General features: G+C 46.5%; 1 protein-coding gene across 2 annotated transcripts in view; it reads left to right on the top strand.

Moving 5' to 3' along the window:
• The window catches only part of TLN2 (talin 2), a 1,508,116-nt gene that overhangs the window by 1,340,469 nt on the left and 142,287 nt on the right, over window positions 1-25,360 (top strand). For both annotated transcript variants that reach the window (XM_078684194.1, XM_078684193.1), the window contains 2 exons: window positions 6,903-7,028; window positions 18,425-18,541. In XM_078684194.1, the coding sequence (XP_078540320.1) occupies window positions 6,903-7,028; window positions 18,425-18,541 (243 nt within the window). The remainder of the gene's footprint in view (window positions 1-6,902; window positions 7,029-18,424; window positions 18,542-25,360) is intronic.

The raw sequence follows: 25,360 nt of genomic DNA, 5'->3' as shown, positions 1-25,360 counted from the left end.
TCCTGTGGAGTTTTCATTGGAGGTATCCCTCTGGGACTCATATACCCTTTTACTGCGTCCTGTAGGGTCGCATCGCTCTGTTGTCTGGGGTGCTTTCACTCCTGGTCTAGGTCTATGCTGTGTAGTATCTACCTCGCATGGCCTGGTATCCTGCTTTTTAACACATGGGCCGTCTTTTGGCGCCCTTCTGGGCTGTTCTTGCCAGTGAGGACTTAATGTGGGCCTCTCTGTTGTACGTTGTTATGGCCTTTTGGCTTATTCCCCAGCAGTTTTCTCCACATCCCCGCTGCTTCCGTGCAGGGATATCTAGTGATAGATTCCTTACCTTAGAATCCGGAAGGTTTTGCTTAGCAGTACCCCTGCTCGTCAGTAGGTGGCGTCCTGCTGCTTCGCGTCCGTCACTGGCGTTGTAAGCGCCGAGATGACGTCACGGGGACTACTTAGGCGCCACCGATGCGCACTGACGTCAGTTCTTTCTTTTTCCGCGCCAGCAAGTGCAGATCCAGATTGAGCACGTACCTTAGTCACTTTTTGACTACTATTCAAGACTTTTGTCTCCCCCCTTTTTTCTCCTGGTGCATGTATGGATGCCTGGCTTTAAGTCCTGTGGGGCCTGCCGCCGTAATATGTCGGTGGCGGACCCCCACAATGTTTGCCTCTACTGCCTGGAGACTGATCACGACTTCCGGGACTGTCATGCCATGCCCCTGAAGGCCTTGAGGGAGCGGCGTCGGAAATTCCTGGAGCTCCGGCATTCGTCACACCATTGCTCTGGGTCTAGGGCCCGTTCCTGGGACCACTCGAGGGACCAGAGCTGTCGCTCCTCTTGCTACAAGTCTTCGCCTTCGGATTCTGGTAAGCGACGTCATAAGAAGAAGTCGAAGAAGCGTGTTCGCTCTCCGACGTCCCCCCGTCGCTCCTCGGAGGCAGACGAGGGGGACAGGGGCTCTGCCCCCGCGTCTCCTCTGGAACCTGGGAGTCCCACAGTCTACTCGCCCTACTCGGCTCCGTCGGCGACTCCCGAACAGGTGCAAGAGTTTCTTGCTGCCATGGACCGCCTTTTTAGGCCTCGGGCTCCCACAGGCGCGCCTTTGGGCCCTGCGGTCCCTTGCCCAGATCCTGTCGGCCCGGCGGCTCCGCCAGCGCCACAGGATCCTATGCCGTTGGCTCCTGCCGGCGCCGCACTGGGTGCCATTCCTTCGGCACTTGCCCCGGTTCCAGGACCATTTTCTTCCAACCTGGGATCCGCTTTGGGAGACTTCACTGGTCCGGCCCCGTTTCCGACGCCGTTTCCGACGCCGTTTCCGACGCAGTTAATTCCTTCTCCGGCTCTGCCACTGCGACTGGCCCCTCCAGAGCAGGAGGCGGAGGAGGACTTGGAAGGATCCGAGGACCCCATTGCCCGGCAGTGTGACTCCGAGCAGGATTGGGTGGATGACCTGGAAGATGCCGGCGACCTCGATGTCTCTTCTGACCCGGGATTCACCTCTCCCCTGCCTACAATGGAGGAGGGCGCTTCCTACACGATGGTGCTCCGTCGGGCTGCTGACCTCTCCACAGTGACCCTCAAAACCAACCTCCTCACCGAGGTGCTCTAGATGGTGTCTACTACGTCGACTCCCTTACCGAAGTTCTCTTGGGCACTTCGTCGGGGCCCCGGTGGATGCAAACGTCACCTGGCGCCGGCGCCTGGTGACCCGGCCTTTCTGACTACCTATCCCATGCCTGAGTCTGGTCATCCAGGCCTCGACGTCACAGAGTGCCTTTTGTACAGCTCCGCCGGACAAGGACTCTTAAGAAACTGGAACAGTTTGGTAAGCGGTTGTTCTCTGACGTCAGCGCGCATGGGTGGCGCCTAAGTAGTCCCCGTGACGTCATCTCGGCGCTTGCGACGCCAGTGAGGGACAAGGAGCCGCAGGACGCCACCTACTGATGCGCAGGGGTACTGCTAAGCAAAACTTTCCGGATCCAGTCTGACACTTGGGGAATATTCTAAGGTAAGGAATCGATCACTAACTAATGTCTCTTACAGATATATCGTTACACAAGTAGTAACTTGTACTACTAGGCACGTGACCATTAGCATTGACATTAACAAAGATGGATCGCTCATAGGCTAGGGTACACATCTTGGTGACATAACTGTGAAAGGCATTTGATCTCCTTTTCAGCAGAGCAGGCACATCAACAGTACGGAGTTTCTAGCTATTTACTTGTATGTATAAAACAGCAATGTACTACATACAAAAACAAGAAGACACCCATTCCCTTCTACTATACACCCTGGTACAACAGATTTGGCCCTGGGCGATTTGTCACAACATACAGCTCTTAGCAGAACACCTTCAAGGGGTAGACAGCTTATTTTTTTAACCTCTTAGACAAGTGTATAGTTATGTTGTGTGAAGAGCGTAGACTTGCCACTCGTGCATGCTACAATGCCAAATGGAAGCATTTTCTCCTTTACTGCCTTGTAATTCACTTGGATCCCTTTAGGCATAGGATATCATTTCCTACCTTTTACTTCTGTAGAAGACAAGGCTAACATATACTTCTATAAGTCTTCACTTAGCTGCGGTAGCCCCATACATGCAGAATAGTGAATGCTCATCCCTTTTTAGAATTCCTATAATCAAAGGTTTTATGTAGGGTCTTAAAAGCAGCATACCCCTTAGAACACCCATTTCATCTGCTTGGAACATAAATGCGGCTCTCAGTTGTTGCTGGGACCACCTATGGAACCTCTCAATTAATTAGAATCCAGGTTCCTTTAATGGAAGATAGGTTTTCTTGTAACAATAACTTTCTTTAGGTGTATTAGTGAGTTACAAGCACTCACTGTTCATGAGCCACTCACTCTAGTACATAAGGACAGGCTGTTTTTACCAATCCCTATTTTTTACCTAAAGTTGTTTCTCCTTTCCAGTTGAATCAGACTATTGACCTCCCCGTTTTCTTTCCACAATCTGATTTGCTTATAAAGTGAGACTTGCACACACTAGATGTTAAACAGGCACTCCATAGAATAAAGGAATTATAGGTTAAAGTCTTTCTGTTAGATAAACCAACTCTTAGTTTCTCATGCTAGACCATACAAGGGTCAACAAATCTCTGAAGCAGGCATTGCAAGATGGATTGTAAGATATATTCACTCTTGTTGCTCTAAAAATGAGAGAGTGCACTCTGTACCTCCTAGGGTTCACTGTACATGTAAGAAGGAGGGGAGGCTATTGTTGCATTCTTTTACAACCACTTAGGTGATATGTGAAAGGCAGCAAAATCTCAACACCACTCACATTTACAAAAGAGAACTGTGTGGACATAACAGTATGTCAGCAAGCTATGGCTGGTCAAACTGTGTTCAAAACTTTATTTCAAACACCTGTCTGTATCCACTGCCGGGAGGAGGATACTTGTCACTTCAAAGCATGTGTATCTACAGCCATGCATACTACAAAGGGAAAATGTTACTTTCCCTATAAGCATGTGTTCGTAGTGTGTAGAGCTGTAGATGTGCATGTAACTCCCTTCCCCAGATGATGGCAATGATGGCACATGTTTTAAATGATCACAATACTTTACTTACCTTACTACGATGCACAGGGCACATGATTACTCTTACGCTCCACTCTATTCTAACCCTCTTTGCGAAAAACAATCTAAGGGTGGAGTCTGTTCCTATGTGCATTGAGGACAAAGGAGGAAGTCACTCTACATCTTGTGACTCAAAGCTGCTTCGAAGAAAACTGGTGATGTCCGAGTACAACTCTAGATGGCTCTAGAAAGCATCTGAATGTATAATACACACGCTATGAACAGAATCTTGCAGGGTAACATTTATATTGATTTCTTAGTAATGTAATCCTTTTCCAAGGAGATGCTGCACATGATGGAGGTTGGGTTGCCAGAATGAGAATATTAAAGGTATGTGTTATACTGTCATATCTTTCCACATTACCTCCAGACTCATATGATGCAGTAAAACTGCAAAACTTGCCACCATAATATATGGTGCACAGGCTGAATGGAGGTTTCAGGAACCAGAAACTGCTTCTTCCTCCTCAAAGAGCTTTTTAAGATGGTAACTCTGGGCAACAACCTGACACGATTCCATGTTGGCAATAGACTGTGCGTTATGAATCTGAATGATGCATACTTTAAGATCCCAGCATGGTCTCCACACATGAGAGGTTGACTGGCAGTGCAAGATGTTATCCTTCAGATGCAGCTCCTCGCCTTGAATCTTTATTTAGAGGAAAGCAGATATTCCCGTCCTTGTCCATCTGGGAATGCCAAAAAGTAATCTTCTATGAAAACCTGCAAGTTCCCTAATCATAGCAGTGCTGGACACGTCGGGTGGATTCCCTAGGGAAAGCGTCCTGGTCCTTCATCAAACAAGAGAATGCTCTTTTCCACCAAATCTTCTATCACTGTTTGGTAGTTTCAGAGCCTGGGGCATGTGGTGTGAAAATGTGAAAGATAAGAGTTGCATCTTGCTTTTCATTGGGATAACAAAGGCATTCTCAGCCAATCTTGTCCCCTATCTTGCAGGAGATTATGGAACTTTTTTGATGGTGTATTAAGGGTCGTCTGTTGGGGGATCTTTCCTTCAATACACCCAAACCTTTGATGTCAGTTACCATCTCTTTTTGGTATATACATTAGTGGCACGTCATAGGCTCTCTGGGTGCACAGCCTTTGGCCTCCAGCAGTTTTCCTTCCCACCACCAACTTGCTGCAGCTGAAGACGGTCTTCTAAGCCCCGAGTCCCTTTTCGTCTTCTCTTCGTGACGAAAACAATCTTGTTCTTAAGAGAAAGGACAACACACATGTTCTATTTCATTATGCATGAAAGCAGCACACATTGGACTATCTCTGCTTCCCTCTAAGAGGCTTGTGGAACTGGGGCTTTCTTAATGACCAAGAATATTGGTCCTGGTCTGAGCTGGTTGTGTTATAAAAGTCTAGTCAGTGGAGCTTTGGCCGAGTACACACAGCACTGTTTGGAATGCAACCAAGAGAACTGTGCTTAAGTGATTCCTAAGAGGTGTATACACCATTGTTTTTCACTATTTAAATGTCATTTCTTGTTCTATATGAAGTGCCTTAATACTCTATAGTCCAGAAGCATCACATAAAACAGTTAAATAAAGGATTGTCTGATTCAAATAGCAGTTACTTAAAGTTGATCTGATTTTATTGTACATCAGTGATCTGCTTAGCGCCATGATGCTCCTCGGAGTGAAAGCTGCGCTTTATAAATACTTCATAACACAACATAATGTTGTTTAGTTTTGTCAATTCAATTTGACACATGCTATGTAGGGCTTCTATTCTAGTACCATTCGTCCCTTATATTTTACTCCTGATGAATAAGAGTTGCCCCCAGTGCCCTTTGGGGGGAAAGGAGACAAAACAAAAGTGTGAACCGGAGAGCCAAAGAGGAAAAGTTAAATACCAACAACCTACTCCCCTTTTGAGTGTACTGTCTAATGCCACCTCTTCCCCTGATCATTTTCACACTTGCAGACTACTACCATACCCCATAAATATATCCACTCCTGTGCATTGCGGTGAATGTCTGAAAATCCTCTCTTTGTCTTCCAGATTGTATCTTTTCGTCAATTTAAAAAACATTGGGTGGTGACCTTTAGGATCAGACGTCTGAGAGCACAGTTGTAGAAACTTAATGTTAGACATCCATGGTTTAAAAACTTTTAAAATTATATCTTGATATTTATATTTAGGAATTCATCAAGTTTAGGATTTTAGTCCACAGACATTGGACTCAATGCTTTTTTAACAAGTCCACACCTCTTACAAATGTTCTTTAACTTTTTTTTTTATTCCACCCAAAGCTCTTGATTACCTTCACTTTTACTGGGCTAGGACTAAGAACTTTAAGACCTCCTGTACTTTATGTCCTATGATGGACCCTGTCATGGAGAGCGCACCTCTAAGATATAAATTGCTTGTTGTGTGATTGCCTGCATTCTTGATAGTTGTTAGTTTAGTCGTTTCCTGTCTGACTCATTGACACATCACCTGGTCCATTGGACATGTATTGCCTTTCTGCCTTGTCTCCTTGGTTGACATCTGCAAGGGCAGCCATTTGTGCTACATCATGGATCCCTGCTCGTTAGCTCTCTTTGACCAAGCCGCGTTAAAAAACCTGCGTGGTTACAGCGCAGATATTACTACGGTTGTCGTGCCCTTTTGCTTATACTTGATTTTTACTCTACCCATAACCCTGAAGAAGGGGGCAATTTATCATAATTACAAATAGAAAGACTCAAGTTCTGGCACATTTACTTTCCTGCAGTCCACTTGCTCTCCATTTCTCTTTCTTGCATTAGGTATAACTAAAGAGAAAAGGACTGAGGTATGGGATCTAATAAACATGTTGAAAGATTAAACTTGTATTTAGCACGCGCCTCTGACTGATCGCTTTAACTTTTGCTTTAAAAAATGTACTGATGAGTGGTCTTTGCTGTAGGACGTCTCATGATTCTGCTTATCTTGTCATTTGGCACATCTCTTTGGGTTTGCATTTCGATATCCTTTTATTAGCTGTGTATCTTTCTTTTGGCAGCTGAATCGTTGAATCGTTTGTACTTTGTTTGTGTTTAGAAAAATCAGGCAGGTGCTGTTACTGTTTGTTTAGTTTTGGTTTTTTTGTTGCATGACTGACCCAGTTGACTTTCCAGATTGTTTCACCAATGCATACAGCAGCCTTGTGTTTTAATATCCACAGGGAAGTGTTAAGAAAGAGAAAGCAAGATGATCTGTCTAAATTCTATATTATTATGTATCATAGTAGTAGTCTATTCACACATCTTTAATCTTGCAGACATTTCTGTTTCCAGGATTTTGTACAGTAATCTGAAAATTACCTCTTCCAGGTTGTGTTGATCAATGCCATTAAGGATGTGGCCAAGGCCCTCGGCGACCTAATTGGGGCAACGAAGTGCGCTGCTGGAAAACCAGCTGACGACCCATCCATGTACCAGCTCAAAAGTGCAGCCAAGGTGTGTAAGGGTGTATAGTTTCATATATAGAGTGCCTGTATACCTTCAGTTACATGTGCGAAGATTGTTTTTTGTCATTCAGTAACCCAATGCTCCTCCAAACAAAGCACATTAGCTGTTATTTATTGGCTCTCTGTAAATATTTGATGCAGGAGCCTGTTACTGTGTTTGAAACGTCTCCACAATGTCTGTAAATCACAACCAGTATTTTACAGTACTGTATTTTTACTCAGATTTTGATAGAATGAATACGAGCTAACCTTCTACAATTCAGCAAAAAAAAAAGATGTTTTCATTGTAAAAAGTGCGAATGTTAGAGCAAGCCTTCAAACCATAAACACCTGCCACTTACTTTGAAAGAAACGGTGGTAGCATCTTCTTTCAAGTGCCCCATCACATACTTTTATAAACACTGCAATGCAAATTACAAAATTAACTATCAGGGTTTGCAATTTGTGATGCATGAGATATGTTTTTTGCCAGATTAGGTCACTTTTCATGTGCCTCGAGATCATAGCAGTATTCTGAGTTTTCCTTTATTTTTCTGAAGCTACAAAATGAGCATTCTCATGCAAATGTGTGTATCCACGGCAACTGTCTGTTTTCTGCTATGTAATACCTCGATAAGAAGCGTCAGGGCTATTGTCTGCATGTAAGATGACCATGGATAATATTTGCTTCTGTTCCAGGATGCAAAAGAAACTCGTTGCTGGTGATGCTAGTAACCCCAGCAATGCTACCAAATAATAGTGTATGCTAGATCGGTTGTTTTGGCCTTTTGGGAAGGATCCTGTTACTGTACTAAACAATAAATAAATGTTCATTGGTGGCCCACGGGGGATGCAGGAAACATCATGCTTGGCCCCATGGTGCTCAGGAGATGTTAAGTTCTACACTAATGTTGTTGGCATCATAGCATGTGGCTTATCTTTGTATTAAACTGTTGCTTCTTTCATATGTAAACCCTAGATACTCGTCTCTACATCACTACATTTAGGGAATTTGGATGCACATTGATATCTTCTGAATTTTAACAGATGTATTCCGTTTCTATAGACAGTTCTTCGCTCGATGTAACTTTTATAAAAACATTTAGATATAGAAAGCTCCTTGCCGACCCGCATAGTAAGTTGGCCATGAAACCCTATTCCGACTGTTTCTTATGTAAAACGTCTGTTTGTTATCTGATTTGAAGGCCTACTTCACGAACAGTGCCCGAACGCGAATCAAAAGAGGGAAAAATCTTCTCGAAATGTTACCATCCTCAGAGTGTTAAAGCACAGACATCAGAAGGCTAATTGTCTGATTTATCTTGGTTTAGGCTGTATTGTCACAATCCATATGTAGATACAATAACTGGAAGAAACAAGAAGCTGAAACAACTGGAGAATGACAAAAAACGTCAGTGTTGTTCCTTTTTCCCCCCAAAATTTTTTTTATTAAAAGATGAAAAAACAACATACAAGGCAAAAAAAAAGGGAAACAGTGTACATAGACATGTGTTCACAGAGGAGGACACCTAGGCACGATGTTATACAATAGATCAATGGCACATGGTGTGGGGAGGGGGCCAGCGGGGAAACAAATTAAGAATAACATAAAGCACACAATATATGGGATGTCGGATCAGGGGGACAGGGGAACTTCGGGTTTTCCACAAATGGAGGCGTACATATATTTCCACGGTATGCGTTCCACTGGCTCCAGATGCTATTCCATTTTCTAGGTTTGCCCGCGCCACATACACAGTTTTCTCTCTGAACATACACCAGTCCATATTCTCCCTCCATACCGATACCATGGGCGGCCGCTGGGAACCCCACAACTGCGCAACATCCCTTTTGGCAATCATATTCCCAAGGGTCGCCCACTGCGTCTGGGCCACACTATAATCATTCGGCTCCCACACATTCAACAGGCATCGTCTGGCCTCGGGCAGCAACACCACTCCCGTGACCCTACCCATCACGGCATGCACATTATTCCAGAACGTCACCACCTCCGGACACTCCCAAAGTATATGGAGGAAAGTTCCAAGCATCCCACAACCACACTTACATAACCCGTCTGAGGAATAACCCATACGAATCAAGTGCGGACCAGTGATATATACACGATGTAAGATTTTGAGCTGAACGAGTCGGAGACGGGCAGGAATCGCAACTTCTTTAGGCGAGGATAATGCAGCTTGCCAATCCTCGTTGTACAGCTCCAAACCATCACCGGTCCAAACCTCCCTAAGACGCACCAGCAAATCCACCCGGGTGTTGATCAACTTCTTATATATCAGGAAAATGGTACTGTAGGGGACGTGGCCGTCAAGGACCCTATCTTCAAGGGGGGAGGACTCGGGGATGACAGTACCTGCGGGGAGAACCGAACTTAAGGCATGGTGAATCTGTGCATACCGGAAGAATTCCCTGTCACTCAATTCATATTCTGTCTTTAGTGCTGCAAAGGTCTTGATTTTGCCCTTTACCCAAAGATCGCCCACGCAGCTAATACCAATCATATCCCATTTTTCAAACCCTTTCGTTTTCCAGAGACATCCCAACCTTTCAGAAGCATACAACGGGGTCGCACGAGTCAATCGATCTCTCCATCCCACAGACGCATTCGCCGCATGCCACACGCATACAGCAATCTTGGTAGGTCCAGATAGATCCTTGCCCGCCGCCTTGGAGTAGAGCGCCCTTCTGTAGTCCCCGCCCGGTAGCAAATATTTATCCATCTCGAACGCCGGGTTAGGAGCAGGAGCGTATGTCACATAATTGATCGCACTCAGCTGCGAGGCCCAATAGTAACGCCTAATATCCGGCAGCGCTATACCCCCGTCATACCAGAGAAGAGTGAGTTTAGCGAGGGCAATACGCGAACGTCCATCCCAGATTAACCGTCTCTGCAGGCTCTCAACCTCTCGAACGTAGCTTGCCGGAATAATATCGAACGTATTCTGAAGCGCGTACAAAAACCGCGGCAGGGCCATCATTTTAAAAAGGGCTGCGCGCCCGAGCGGTGATAGAGGCAACCCACGCCAGCGCGCAACATCAAGTCTCAATCTTTGAAGGGGAGGGAGCAGATTGCGTTCATAGCGAGCCACAGGGTCCAAAGATATAAAAATCCCCAAGTACTTAAAGCCCGTCGGAGAGACCCGAATGGGGCATCTGCGAGGCAAGGGAGGGGGACCGCCCGAGAGCACGTATACACAGGATTTAGCCCAGTTGATCACAAGGCCCGAATTCTTCCCAAACGAAGTAAGCACATCGAACAAAACATTCAGAGATTTTCGAGGGGACGTAAGGCACAAGAGGATATCATCCGCATAGAGCGAGACGCGATCCTCAAAGTCCGGGGACAACTGGATCCCCTTAAGCGAGGGCTCCCAGCTCAACCAGGCGGCCAGCGGCTCAAGGGCAAGCGCGAAAAGCAGTGGCGACAACGGGCAGCCCTATCGCGTGCCCCTCCCGAGGACAAAAGACGCAGAAACTCGTCCATTCACAACCACCTGCGCCAGTGGCTCCGCATACAAAAGTTTCACCCAGCCGATGAACCCGGGGCCGAATTCGAATTTCACAAGAGCGGCCCTGAGATAAGGCCACTCTAGAGTATCAAAGGCCATCGTAGCATCCAAGGAAGCCAAGATGGCTGGCTCACGTAAAGACGCCGCCCTCGCAAGAACACCGTTCAAGCGCCGCAGGTTGAGCGCCGTGTTACGGTGCGGGATAAAACCAGACTGATCCGGATGGACCAGGTCGCTGATAACGTTCGTCAGGCGGTTAGCTAATAACTTAGCCAGAATTTTCGGTACAGCGTTTAGGAGCGAGATTGGTCTATAAGATGAACAGCGATCCCGAGGCCTCCCCTCTTTGTGAATCACTAAGATATTAGCAAGACGCTGGTCACGTGGAAGGGAGCCAGCGTCGCGGGACTCTAGAAACATATCACGAAGATATGGAGCCATTTTGTCTGGACACAATTTATACAGTTCAATGGGCAGACCATTAGGACCCATGGCCTTGCCAGAGCGCACTGAACGAATGGGGGTAGCCACCTCTTCGGCCGAAAGCACCGCGTCCATCAGGTCTCTGTCAGCCTCAGACAGGCAGGGCAAAGTAATATCGCGGAGCAACAAATGAGAATCGTCCTCCGGCCTGTCAGAGACCGGAGCATACACAATTCGGAAGTGCTCCGCAAAGCATTCAACAATTGCAGCCGGGTCAGTCACGCACACTCCGTCAAGGTTCTCAATCACAGGAACTACACAACTCGCCCTTTCTTTCTTGTCCAGCCACGCAATCAATTTACCCGCCTTATCCCCGACATCATACAGTCTGCCCTGCTGGTCCCTGCTCATGACCTTTGCAGCATCGGTAACCAGGGTCCTATAATCTAATTGTTTGAGGCTGAGGGAATGAAGCTTGGCACGGGATACTCCGCGCTCCAAGTCACTCTCCAGCGCGGCTATATCCGCCTCCAGACGGACCACCTCTTCATGTTTACTTTTCTTGGCGTTAGCGATGAGAGATAAAGCCTGCCCACGTATCACAGTCTTAAAGGCTTCCCACAACGATACAGCAGATGACACAGACCCCACATTTTCTACAAAATAATGATCGAGGGATTTCATCAACTCGGCACGGGTCTTGAGATTGCGAAAAAACCAGGGGTTTATAGGGGCGACCCGTCCCTCATTACTCATAGTAGTATCCATGCTAAGCCATACTGGGGAGTGGTCGGATATGCCCCGGGCGAGGTGCCTCAACTCCCCAATGGAGGAGGACAGCACCGCCGGCATCAGAATATAGTCGAGTCTGGACAGACTGCCATGGGCTCCAGAGTGAAAGGTGTATTGCACCTGATCCGGGTGCAGCAACCTCCAACAGTCTACCAGACCCAGTGTCTCCAAGAACCCACTCAACCAGGATTGCAACTTGGGAAGATCCCTGGGGGGTTAGCGATCGAAGTTACCGGAGACAACCGAACTGAAGTCTCCGCCCATCACCAAGATGCCCTCAGGGAGCCCCAGTACTACACGCCCAAGATCGGCAAAAGTCGGGGTCTGTAGACCTGGCGGGATATAGACAGTAACAAATGAGACAGTCCTCCCCTCCCATCTGCCAGTGAGACCAGCATAGCGCCCCCTGTCGTCAAGAGTCACATCATCGATTGCCAAAGGGAGGGAGGACCTGACGAGGATACCAACACCCCTAGAACCAGAGGTGAAGCCAGAGTGTGCCACAAGACGCTACCCTCGCCGATTCATGGCATGGCACGTGTTCCCAACCAGATGTGTTTCCTGCAACAACACAATATCGGGGGAGAGGCGCCGCAATAACTGTAACACCACACCCCGTTTTATCCTATCCCCCAACCCATTGACATTCCAACACATTAGTTTCAACCCACTAACCCCATCCCAAAAAGAAGTGCAGAATCCACCCCATAACGAACACAATGACCTGATCAAGAAGAAATACGATACGTTGCCTTGAAAGAAACTCACGAACACCCAAGAACCCCCCACACCCCCAATTAGAACCCGTTACAACACCCCCCACCCTGCACCCCTGCGTTTGACTCGAAAGCCACCCCAACTTGCAGTGTGCCTGTCGCCCTATCATTAAACTAGTCTACAAAAAGAAACCCCTGAGGAGGAAAGAGTCCCACTCCCTCCGCCACCCTCGGGAATATAGCAATAGAACACCATAATAGAAGAAGTATCGAACCCAGCCGAATAACATGTGAATGTTCAGAAATCAGGAATCATAATGTCACTCTTGCTCTGATACGCCGCCCTCGGCTCCACCCGGATACCCGGTTGAGTCAGTCTGTTTGGGAAGGGTATCCAGCCAGTCACTAACTCCGTCAGGACGATCAAAGAAGAAAGTCCGGTCTCCGTATTCGACACGCAGCCTGGTTGGAAATAGCATTGCATATTTCAGGCCCAGGTCTCTCAGCCTTCGCTTCACTCCCTGGAACCCCATTCTTTGTCTCTGAACAAGCTGCGTGAAGTCCGGGTAGAAACTCACCGTTGTGTTCTCGAATTTTACGGGGCCACTTACTCTCGAGGCCTTGAGGATAGTGTCTCTGTCCCTAAAATTGAAGATCCTGGTGATGATACGTCTCGCTGGGGCGCCCGATTTCGGTTTTCCGCTCGGCACTCGATGGGCACGCTCCACGGCAAAGAATTTACTCAGGCCTGTAGGGGCGAGGTGATTCAAGACGATGTCTTCCACAAGGAGATCCGTTGCCAACGCACCTGAAGTCTCAGGGACCCCAATAAGGCGTATGTTGTTGCGCCGGGCCCTGTTTTCAAAATCCTCCAGTCGATGGGCCATGAGATCGTTGGAGGAGCGCAAGCGTCCAACTTCCGTCTGCAGATCAGATACATCGGTCGTGAGGCTAGAAGTCTTCAGGTCTAGAGACTTGACCCTTTCATTGGTCTTTGACAAATCAGCTCTGATCAAAGTAACATCAACTTCTACAGTGTCAATTTTGAGAGCGAGAGCCTCATATTGCTGACCACTGGAAGCCTTCATATTGGCAATGGCGCCCATGACATCCTGCAGAGTCAATTCGGTCAACGCGGTCGGATCGTCATTGGGGCCCTCCAAAGCTCGACTGGCGCCACCGGGGGACCCCTTGGGTTGGGTATAGCGATCCATGACGTTGGTTCGAATCGGTCCCCCACGTAGAGGCGTTTTAGTCTTCCGCTTCTCGTTGTCAGGCCTGGTAGTCATTTTGAATGGTGAGCCCCGAAGGGCCCCGCGAGACCTGGTGAAAATGGCCGCTCACCACCAGACCACTGAAAATCAAGAAAGTAGGCAGAAAAGGCAAAAGCAGCAGCTCAGCCCAAGACCCGAACCCTCACAACAGTTGCCGTATAATCAGGAAGCAGAATTAGGCTGGACCCCGATAGGGGCGCGAGGCAATCACGCAATCAGAGGAGGCAGAGGCCCAGAAACGAAACCGAAAGACAACTCAGGGCAACAGGGGTAGCCCCTCAGGCCGTTGTTGTTCAACTACTCCCCGGCGTCTTGGTGTGCCAGCTCCCGGTGTCGCCGTAGGGCGGGCCTCAAAAACTCCGATCGGCGTATCTGCGGTTCCCGAAGTCCAAATGAAATTTTGAAAACAGCTAAGGTATCAGCTGAGGTTCATCTTCAAGAACCCGTGGTCAAAGTCAGGATATCTTTCAGGATATATGCGGAGGGCAGCGAGGGACTCTGGAGCCCTGTGCTCACGCGGCCATCTCGGATGCGCGCGTAGCTCCTCAGTGTTCCTTTTTTAATAGGGAGTTGGTGCACTGGGCCTGACATTAATAATTGGATTTTCTTACTATCCATTAAATTATGCCCTAAGGGGGTATGTCTCTGCCTTTCCGCTTGGTCTGCTGGCATAATGCTGCTGGTTTTGGTCTTGAAAAGGCATTGTCTCTGGCATCCTTAAGCAACATTTTCCATGACTTCTGGAATATTGGTACATTTAGCAGTGCTTAAGGGCCCTGATTTTGAAATGCTTCAACAGGTTGCTCACTGGTTCATTGAGCAGATGCAACTATTGAAATCCTGGTGACTGGGCAGAGGTTTCCACAACCTGGCACCTGGCATAGTTGGTAATATCTTTGTTCTTCAATTTCCACTTTTGCTCTCCCGACAAAGTAAGTTGTTGCTTCTCCTAAAGCTATTTCCAAATCCTATATTTGCAGCAATTGATTCCTCATTTAGGCACCGCCTTTCTCAGTGAAGCGGTTACGCCTTCACCTTCTTTACATATCTGATTTTAATCCTAATAAATGATCAATAATTGGCAGTTATGCCTTGTTAGAGGTATTTGTAATGTACTGTGATTTCCTGGCTGAAGAATTGCAAGTGTGGAGGTTCATTGATAGACGATGCAGAAAAGACTGTGTCTTATTTATGAAATGTGTTTTTTAGCACGTGTGGGTTGCATAGTTGAGGATGTTAGATCCTTACATAGTTGTCACCTGATAACCAGCAGTACGGACCATTTGACCTGAATGCATTTGTGCTCTAAGGGAGCCAGGGAAGTTGACTGTGGATGTAAAAGCATTTGAATGTATCTGCTTACACTACAGTTCGTGCTGAAGCATTTTTAATTTTCCGTCAACACTGGATCGGCTTTGTGGGAAAGACCAATTTCTGTGCTGTTTACCAAATAAACCTAAGAAATTATATTACACTCTGGGGCAGCTAGATGCTTCTGGTGCAGGTAAGGGTGGATGTGTCAGGGTGGGCTGATATCTTGCTAGTATACAGTGTCTCCTATAGTCAGCTTGGTCCCTACCTTCTGCTTCTGAGCCAATTCTGGCTAACTAATTTTGACTCTGTTTATGGCACCTCCAGGAGGTGGTCGTTGTGTTCATTTTTAGTTGGTATTCCCACTGTGTAGTTTACTTGATGTTTGCTGTCTTTGAATGTCATTTGCTAGCAGTGAAATCAAATTCCAGGATGGAGCAGTGTGTCAAGCGGATTTTTATGTCAATGGTCAAAACTAACATGACCAGAGCTGATCCTGTGTTTAGGCAGTGCACGATGCATATAGTCCTTCAAGAGCTATAAGGGATAGTCACTGTTGAGACACTTTTACCTCCAATATTCAGTTAGCGAATGAGTCCTTCTCCGTACTGTGATTATTCCAGTTATCCAGCATGACCCTGGTGCGCCAGCTGAGAGCTGAGGCTTTTATCTGCAGCTTTGAGAAGTTGCTCTTGGCTGAAGCAGCCTGGTAAACAATTCTAGGTATTTTTACAACTGTATGTTTACCACTGTTAAATTTTGTATATTTACTTGTATTGTTTTCTTCAAAAGTAACGTTGATCTGCAGTTAAATGTTCTTGTTTTTTCAAACAAGTAATCACTGAGTTTCGAGTCAACTGAGCGAAGGAGTGACTAGTACTTCTCATCTTTCACTGATGAATTAACCATTTCACTAACTCGACTCCTGGCAGAGCCTGGACTGCTATTTCTCCAGTGCAAGGGTCATCACAGTGAACAGGCATGACTCCCTGGATACGCTGAGGTTTCTTAGGGCCATGATACAAAAGAGAGGAAGACAAAAAAGATATGAGTTGGTAGTAAACGATTATAAAGGGAGAAAGCGAGCATGAAGCATCGGAAGGAAGAGACATGAGGTAGGATCAAGACTGGACAGGTTTAGTATTCGGCACCGGTGACATTTGGCAGTGATGGCACCAGCCTTCTAGTAATTCACTTTGAGAGCCTCAAATTTTTTTAGTACACATCAAGCACTTTGAAGTACTCATTCTAACAACTACATGGCTTTTGCCATCTTGATTCGTAGGATATTGATCCTAGTGATCTGTAGTGTAACGGTTTTGCCAGTAATAGCGGTCTTTGGTGGTAATCATGTTCAGGCCAGTTCTGACCAAGCAACCTAATAAGGCTCTATGACAGGTGGTATATTGTTTAAGGTTCTTCTGGTAGCAGCTTGAAAATCGCATGAACACTGCCAATGAGCCTTCCACTGCAAATATTGCAGTCCTCTTTTTAGGGTCAAGGTTGTTAGATGACCTGAAATATGTGAGCATCTGAGAGGTGGTGCACAGGTTTTTTCATTGACACTCTGGACACAGTTACACCCTTAAACTGGGGCATGTTTGTTTATTTCGGGTGAAAGTTAAACAGGTTTCCACAATAGCCTTTTAGTGTCAGAGTACATGTAAAGAAATGCATAATCTTGATTAGCTCTTGCTCCGAGTATTGTTGTGGTAGTTGGGCCCATTTAATGCTGCTTAAATGCTTCAAAGGGATTCAGTCATTTTGTAAACATCACAAACAAGTGTTTGATGGCTTTGTGATGATTTTAAATGTCAACTCTAATTCCTAAATTAATCCTAGTTATTGAGCAGTTTTTTGTGTCGTTTTAGATAACGAGCATAGTACGTTGTTTATTATGGCTGGCTCAGAGCCTAACATTGTGTATTGCCTTCAGTAGCAAATCACTGTGTGTGAGGCAGCAGAATTTAGAAGGCTGCATTGTCACAAAGGTTAGGAGCACATCACATACTGTGCTAACAAATTCATTGGATTCTTTGCTTCAGTGCATGATAACGCTGCCTTTCACGTTGGAAAGGAGATTGCAAGCAAATAGCAAGATTCGCAGCGGAACTCAGAGGGTAGAAAATACTCCTATAGATCTAGTGAAGGTGCTATTTAGGTTTTTACTTCATAGTGAGTGAGTGAAGGCAGGGTACCTCAAATTAAAAAGCTAGCAATAACAATCTGGGAGGGAACACTTAGTTGATTGCCTAGATGCAGAGTTAAGAGTCTCCTTCTCAGCACCTAATCTAGGAAAAATTGAGTACCTATGAAGAGTCCAACTGGTGCACAGTCCCTGATCTTATATTCTTTAATTGCTTGTGAAGAGAAAATGTAACTGTGGCCTGGATCAGTTCAATTTTCTGCATTTCCTTGTCTGTATGTGGTTTGATTTTGACTTTAGGGTTGGATTCAGTGTGTTCCCCAGCCTAGGCCCTAAACTACCAGCATCTCCACGCTTCATCCTTTTGAGTGGTCGGCCAGTGATAACGTTGGCTGTTGATTCGTTAAAGTTCCATTATGGGGTGTAATGTGGTGCAAGATTTTAAAAATATCTTGGTCTTATAACCCAATAGTTTGTGGCAACAGAGGACTTTGAGCTAGATACCTGTGAACCCCGCGGCACTGCAGATGAGCCTTGTTGGGACTGAAAGTGGGAGCGCTGGTTGCCACTTCTATAGCTATACGGTCGAAGTTCATCTGTCTTTTGAAGGATGACTGGGTAGTCCTTCCTGCCAGTTGCTTATAAGGCATTTGGGTGTCCTCTTCATCATGAGAAGGATCATCATGACAAAGATCATGCTCTCACTCACCTGTGCACTGCTTACAAGGCTCTCTGCTCCTGTCACAGGGCTTATGCACCTTGCAGTTTGATTGTTGTTCTCTCTCTCCTTGGTTAGGACAATGTTCCTTGCTAATAGTCTCCCAATTCTCTGCTGCAACTAGTGTATCTTCTAATGCTGAATGTTATTCAGTCCAGTTCTAACTTAATATCTGATACAATAGTAGTGCTGTCTAAATATGGGATTCTCCCTGATTTTGATTAAAAGTGCCCTTTTTTTAGTGTTACTTTGGTATTTAGAAAGGTTATTCTGATCTTTTTCAGTTGTGTTCTAACTGCGATATCCACTCTGTTTTGATTGTCCGTATGGTATGTTCTGTGGTATTAGGAGCTTCTTTGTTTAACATTCAGTGCCAGTCCATAATGCAGTGCGGTGCCAGGAAGAGATCAATAGGAGCTGTCCAGTGTGCCTGGATTGTCTTACAGTGCACATGGGATTCGCATCCTCATTAGTGTTCATTGATTCTTGCTTTCAGGTCATGGTTACAAATGTCACGTCTCTCCTGAAGACCGTAAAAGCTGTAGAAGACGAAGCCACTCGAGGAACAAGAGCACTCGAAGCCACGATTGAGCACATCAAGCAGGAGCTAACGGTAAGCGGCTAAGTGCATTGCAGTTTTCCAAGTACATAAATAAAATGAGCAAGATTTATAAAAGCTACTAGGGTTCACTTAGTGCTTCTATATGGTCCAGTAACACATGCACACATACAGTAAATACTAGACAATTTGTACTGTTTATTTCTTATAACCGGCTGTGCTGTTTGTCTCGTGCTTAGTGCAGTTAAATGCAGATTTATATTGCACTATTTTATTGTGCTTGTAAAATCACTGCAAAAGCATGGACGACATACTTAATAATGAGGCCTTTTTCATCATACCTCAAAGTAGTCAATCCAGTCCGTTCTCTGCTATAACACTATATTGACAATGTCAGCGAGTGATGTCTACATATGTTCTTAAAACTGTCACTTCCAGTTACGTGCCTTTTACCATAATAGAAAGTTTAAAATAAGGTGATAACTAAAGAGAACATTCCCACCTGCCTATATTTAACATGGAATAGTTTAAGCTTGTTTCAAATTCCCAGGAAGTGTCCCAAAAGGCCGTTGTGATTGGCTGAATATCATCATTTAAAGACGTTTGCTGGGTGCCTTCTTACGTTGAGGCTTTTAGATTATCAAGTCTTTTTACGAAATACATGTTCAGATTTTGAACACAAGTTATGTAAAAGTGTGCTCTTATTGGGTGATGCATTTTTTGATTGACCAACGGCGACTTGTGAATGAAGTCGCTGGGTTGTCGGCACGGATACATTTCTCATGGAAAGACTGCGGCCCTGATAGTTACCCTTAGTAACCCTCTACATTTGTCTAGCATCAACTTACTCTTAGATATCTATTCCATGTTATAAGAGGGCTCTAAAGAATTACATGCATATTATATGTGTACATTCCTTGCCTATTGTATTCCCTGTCTAGCTTACCTTCTCTAACACTTATATTAAGGCATGTTCCTTTAGGTGTTTGATATTAGCCTACAGTAAATTTGGGACTGTGAGGAGTGTAGTGTGGTGAATAGCTCATCTTAGCAATGTTGGAAAGCCTGAGGAAACCCCTACCCTAACACCTAGATGCCAGTGGCCACACTTACTCTGTACTGAGTCGTACACACGAGCTCTCAAATAATTTCTGAGAGGCTTACCTGACTTCAGACATGCTTCTGCTGCTCTAAAGCCTATATTGTCTGAGCTCATAAGAGCCGGGGAGCTGAACCTCTGACCAAAGGCAGCTGCTGGCAGCAGAGCTCCATCCACAGACCGCTCCTCTCTCATCAGAAAGGCTGAGTTCTCAGTTGCCTCAAGATATGCTGAACCGCACAAACCAAAATCTTGCTCCGTAAATCCAGCAGCGCAGGCTGGGTAGTAACCTGTAGGACAGCAAGAGCCATTTTAGCAACAAACTTCGCCGGTGGTGCGTTAAGTTCAACTCTAACACTACAGGCCTCTGAGCAAACTATATTAGACGCTAGTCCAGTATGACAGGGTCGGAGAGGACCAAGACATGATCCATTTGATTTTCTGTTTTGTATGTCACATGCACATAAAGTTCTGCATGTCTACAATTTGGGGAAAAAAGCTGTAAGATATCTCTTTTTACTCCTTAGGCAGAAGTGTCTCACAGAATGAATAGCTTACAGTTTGAATTGGTTGTATTGACAAGTATGTAAATGTTATGCTAACAGAGGTGGGGCACTTAATTGCCTCTTTTTTTATATGAACCGTTTGCTCTGTTTTAAGTTTGCTGTGTGCAGCTCCTGCAGAAGTACCATCGAACGATCATTGGGCAGAATCAATGCATATATCAAGTGATTGTGCAATGTTTCTGATGCTATCTAACTTTTTACGATTCAAAGAAAAAGCTGTAATCCAGTATACCTGGGACCAAGGTGTGGTACAATAGAGAGAATAACGGTCCCTGTGGGGGGAGTGTCCACATCAGCTTCCTTGATAACAATATGTAACCTTTTGACAGATTGGTTTTTAGCAAAAAAGATCGGTTTTCTTTATTCCAATTCTTAGTTTCAGAAAGAAAAGACAAATAGAATTAGACTTCTCTCAATGGACAATTCAAAATAGCAAGGGATTGGTGGATTGCACTTAGGCAGTATGATATCAGAATATCGTAACCAAAAAAAGTATAAAAAAATTATTTTGTCCTAATATATTTTACCAATATACTGTACCATTGGAGTTAATAACAGAAAATGTACATCCAATCGGACATCGATAGAGACTATTAGTTTTAAATTCCTTACCATAGAATTTCCTGCCGGTGTCAGTCTGGATCGGGAGATATTTTTCCCCTGCACGTCGTTAGGTGGCATCGATTGGTCGGCTCAGTGTCCGTCATGTGCGACGGGATGCCGTTGCGGGACCTACATAGTATCCGCCCATGCGCAATCACGTCAGTTCTTTTTTTCCACGCCAAACTAAGCGCAGATCCAGAGAGGGCTACTCAACTGTTTTTCGCCTAGTTTTTTTTTTGTCTTTCGTCGACTTCTTTTTCGAGTATCGAACTCTTGGTGCGTCGAGGGATGTTCCAACGTCGGACTCCTGTCATTGAGCGGTGTCCGTGATGGATCCCCATATCGTGTGCCTTTGGTGTCTAGAGCATGATCACAACCCGAAGTTGTGCTCCGAGTGCCAGGCCATGAACCCGAAGGCTCTGCTGAAGCAGTCCCAAAAAGCTTCTGGAGGTCTGGCGCTCGGCTCCGCATCGCTCCCATTCTCATTCGAGGGGAAGGTGTTGAACGGTTGTGGAGTCCACACTCCTCGCATTCAAAGTCGTCGGGAAGGTCTTCAGGTTAATCAGTAAAGCACAAGAAGCCGAAAAAGCACAGGCGTTCCACGACTTCTCCCCGTCGGTCGGTCGACACAACTCAGGATCCCAAGCATTGTTGCCCGAAGGCTCCGTCTCCAGCACCTACTTCTGAGACGGATTTGCGCCTCCCTGCCTTTCCGCAAGCCGGAGCGTATCCTACCCAAATCTTTGGGCAGCCAGGCTCCGCTGGCCCTGCGGAGTCGGTTGGGGCACTGGAACTTCAATGCCGGTGGGTTCCCGTGGATCCAGGCCTGGATCCGGATTGACGCTGGTCGTACTCACTCGACCTTTCCCGACATCGAACTCAACGACGACTCTCTCGTCATCGACCGTGCCACCTGTCTGCGTCGACCATGCCCGCAGTCGGTGCCGATCCCATCCTCATCCCCAAAGTGGAGACAGAGCCAGACCAACGTGGGTGCAGACACCGGAAGGGATTTTCGCCCCTGTGTTAATTTCTGGCATTCCTTTTGAGCCAGAAGATGAGAAAGAGGACTGGGAGGAGCCGCTGGACCCTTTAACTGATCAGCTTGAGGAACCAGACTGGCAAATGAACCTGGGTTATGCCAGTGGTCTGGATATGTCCCACAACTCTGGCTTGCTTTCTCCCCGTACCGTGGATACGGAGGAGGGAGCTTCCTATGCTGTGTTTGTGAGGAGGGCAGCAAGGTCCTCAGCCACCAACTCTCTATGGTGGCTGTCAGGACTTATGTCCTGACGGAGGTGCTTCAGCCTGAAGCTTCCTCTTCGGAACCCCTTTTGCCATTCAATGAAGCCCTCACAGACATCCCTCTGTGCACTTGGTCCAAGTCCAGCACAGGGGCTCCTGTGGACAGGGCGATTGTCTGCCGTCACTGCCCCGCACCGGATGACCCAGCGTTCCCGGCCTAACACCCCTCCGCTGGTATTTGGTATTCCAAGCCTCATCATCAAAAGGTACATTCCCTTCTGTTCCCCCAGATAGGGAATCCAAGAAGCTGGACCTCCTCGGGAAGAAGATATTCTCTTCCTCCAGCTTACCATTGCGGTCGGTGAATACCACATGCCTCTTAGGTTGATACTCCCATACTATCTGGGATACTGTCACGCTGGTGGTGCCTCAGTGCCCGGAGGAGGCCCAGGCCTTTCTCTTTCTAGCAGTTGTAGACAGTAGAGACACAGCCAAATTCGCCATACGATGTGGACTGGATACCACCAACTCACTGGGCAGAACGATTGCCACATCGGTAACTGTTAGACCCTACGCCTGGTTGAGAACTTCTGGCTTCTTGGGGGATGTCCAGTCTTCTTTGTTGGCCATGCCATTTGATGGCACTCGCCTTTTTGGCGACAAGTCAGACTCAGCGCTTTAGCGCTTCAGGATTCTCGAGCTACGGCAAGATCCTTGGGCCTCGCGGCGACCTCTTGTCCACCTCAGTCTGCCTTTTGTGGCTATAGAAGTGTCAACCAAGCTGTCCAGCCTCTGCTTGGCTGTGTACGTGGGACCTAATGTCCTCGTGGGTCAGGGTGCCAGCGGGCACGCCAGTCCACCCTTTCCCCCTGCCACCGCCTCCAATCTTTCTTAGTCCAACGTTCAAGGCCCATCACCAGCCAGTCGGAGGCAGGATCCTTCATCACCTCCTCCACTGGCAGTCCATCATGTCGGACAGGTAGGTTCTGCAAATACTAAATAAACAAAGAGAGGAGTACCACCATAGAGAAATAGAAGATTTCCTAATGGGGCGTTTTGACTGACAAAAGGAAAGAATTTATCCTTTTGTAAAAAAACCCTCACTCACCAGCCTACTAGTGACATGCTTCATCATCGGGGTCCACCCTGGTGGCCTAGCGTCACCAGGGTGTGCTACAACACCTGAAATACAGTGGAGCTGGTTGTGAATGTAGGTGCAAAAAAAGTTTTAAAAATTGTCCTGGTTTAACTCAATAGAAAGATAAATTTTATTTTTTAAGCAACTGGACAATATTAAAATGGGGTGACGAGATACTAAAAGGGTAGTTACGGCCAAAAGTATCTCTATATGTGTACTGGTCTACATGTTTCTACCTTCGATGGAATGTGCCAGGTATTCTTCAGGACCAAAAACAAGGAAGAGGCGGGACGGTATGCACCCCCTAAAAGGCACACCCAATCCTAATTCCTCGTGAACCTATTAGCAAAAATCGCTAATGGTGAAATGCTCAAGCAAAAGTAGGCGAGCATGTGTAATAAAAATCAAAAGACCTGTGGGGAAGAAAGAGAAACAAACATTCATCAGACGTGATCAGTATTACATGCCTGTTACGTCGTGCCGTATCGTGTCTCTGTGATTTCATGCTTCATGCCACTCTCATTAGGAAACTTGGTTGTTATCTGCGTGATATTGTTGTGCTGATAGGGGGCCCACTGCGGGCATGCTAGTTCGCCAGCTCACGCATACTTATCAAAAGGTGCGTGCTCAGTGGCATACACTATTTTTATTCCAATCTCGCTCACTCGTAGTAATTCCAGAGGCTTGATATCTAACTCTCTCATCCCAGCTATAGTGGTCGAAACGATTGTTATGGAAAGTGCATACATGTAACACGGAAAGACACACAAGCAATCAATGGTAGGTAGGAAGAGGCTTACTCCTATTCTAGTGTCAATTGCATCAGAGGGCAGGGAGTAGGCTCATCACTCAGTGAAACGTACTCTGCAATAACATGGAAGCAACGGATCCAAAAACAGCCGCGAAACGTGCTAGTTTCTGGACTTGGTAAGATGGTGAGTTTTATGAGCTGAGAAGCTGGTCCGTGCTACTTACAGTTCTGTCATGATGGAAGAGGCCAAATACCTACATCTCTATCTCGCTGCCCTGCTACGAGTGCCGCTGCTCCTGTGTGTGTTAAATTCAGGAGCCGGCTTCCGGGTAGGGTGGGGTTCGTGTCACGTGGGCTTTGCCAGGGAAACTGTGTACAGCAGGGTGCTACGGGAGCCATGCTAGGCGAGAAGGCTTGAGAATGCGTGCCCGTGGCAGTCCATAGAACACTTTTTTTGCACCTACATTCACAACCAGCTCCACTGTATTTCAGGTGTTGTAGCACACCCTGGTGACGCTAGGCCATGAGGGTGGACCCCGATGATGAAGCATGTCACCACTAGGCTGGTGAGTGAGTTTTTTTTTTACAAAAGGATAAATTCTTTCCTTTTGTCAGTCAAAACGCCCCATTAGGAAATCTTCTATTTCTCTTTGGTGGTACTCCTCTCTTTGTTTATTTAGTCCTTTACCAGGGGAACAGGAGTACTCTCCGTTCACCCACAGTGAACATGATCCCTTGCTCTCCCTTTTGTTAGTCCAGGTTCTGCAAATAGTCAGAAGGAGCTACTCCCTCCCCTTTGAGATTACTCCTACCTCCATGCCACCTTCTTACGATTGCATGTTGGAGGATCATTTGGCACTTCTCTGCCAGGAAGTATCAGCTCTCTTGGCCAAGGGAGCTATAGAGAGGGTCCCTGTGCAAGAAGTAGGTTGTGGTTGTTATTCCCGCTACCTTCTGGTACCCAAGCAGGACAAACACTTGTGTCCTATTCTAGACCTCTGGGCCCTTAACTTCTTCCACCGGAAAGAGAAGTTCAAAATGCTCACCCTAGCCCAAGTTCTGTCTGCACTTGACCCAGTAGACTGAGTGGTGGCGTTAGACTTGCAGGACACTTATTGTCGTATCCCCGTCCTGCCAGCCCACAGACATTACCTTTGGTTCACGGTGGGCCATGAGCCTTTTCAGTTCACTTTGCTCCATTTTAGCTTTTACAGTGTCCCTCACGTGTTTACAAAGGTGATGGGGGTGGTCGCAGCTTGTCTGCGCTGATCAGGGGTTCCAGTCTTTCCCTATCTCGACGACTGGCTGTTGAAGGAGGGCTCGTCCCAGCCAGGCAGTCGATTTCCACCTCCAGACTACGGCGCACCTCCTGCATTCGCTGGGGTACACTATCAATGTGCCGAAGTCACACATGACTCCCTCTCAGACATTCACTTTCATCGAGCGGGTCTGGACACAGAGCAGTTTTGGT

The sequence above is a fragment of the Lissotriton helveticus genome, chromosome 3_2 (genome assembly GCF_964261635.1).
Source record: "Lissotriton helveticus chromosome 3_2, aLisHel1.1, whole genome shotgun sequence".
NCBI classification, from domain to species: Eukaryota; Metazoa; Chordata; class Amphibia; order Caudata; family Salamandridae; genus Lissotriton; species Lissotriton helveticus.
This window is presented reverse-complemented; position numbering and strand designations above follow the sequence as displayed.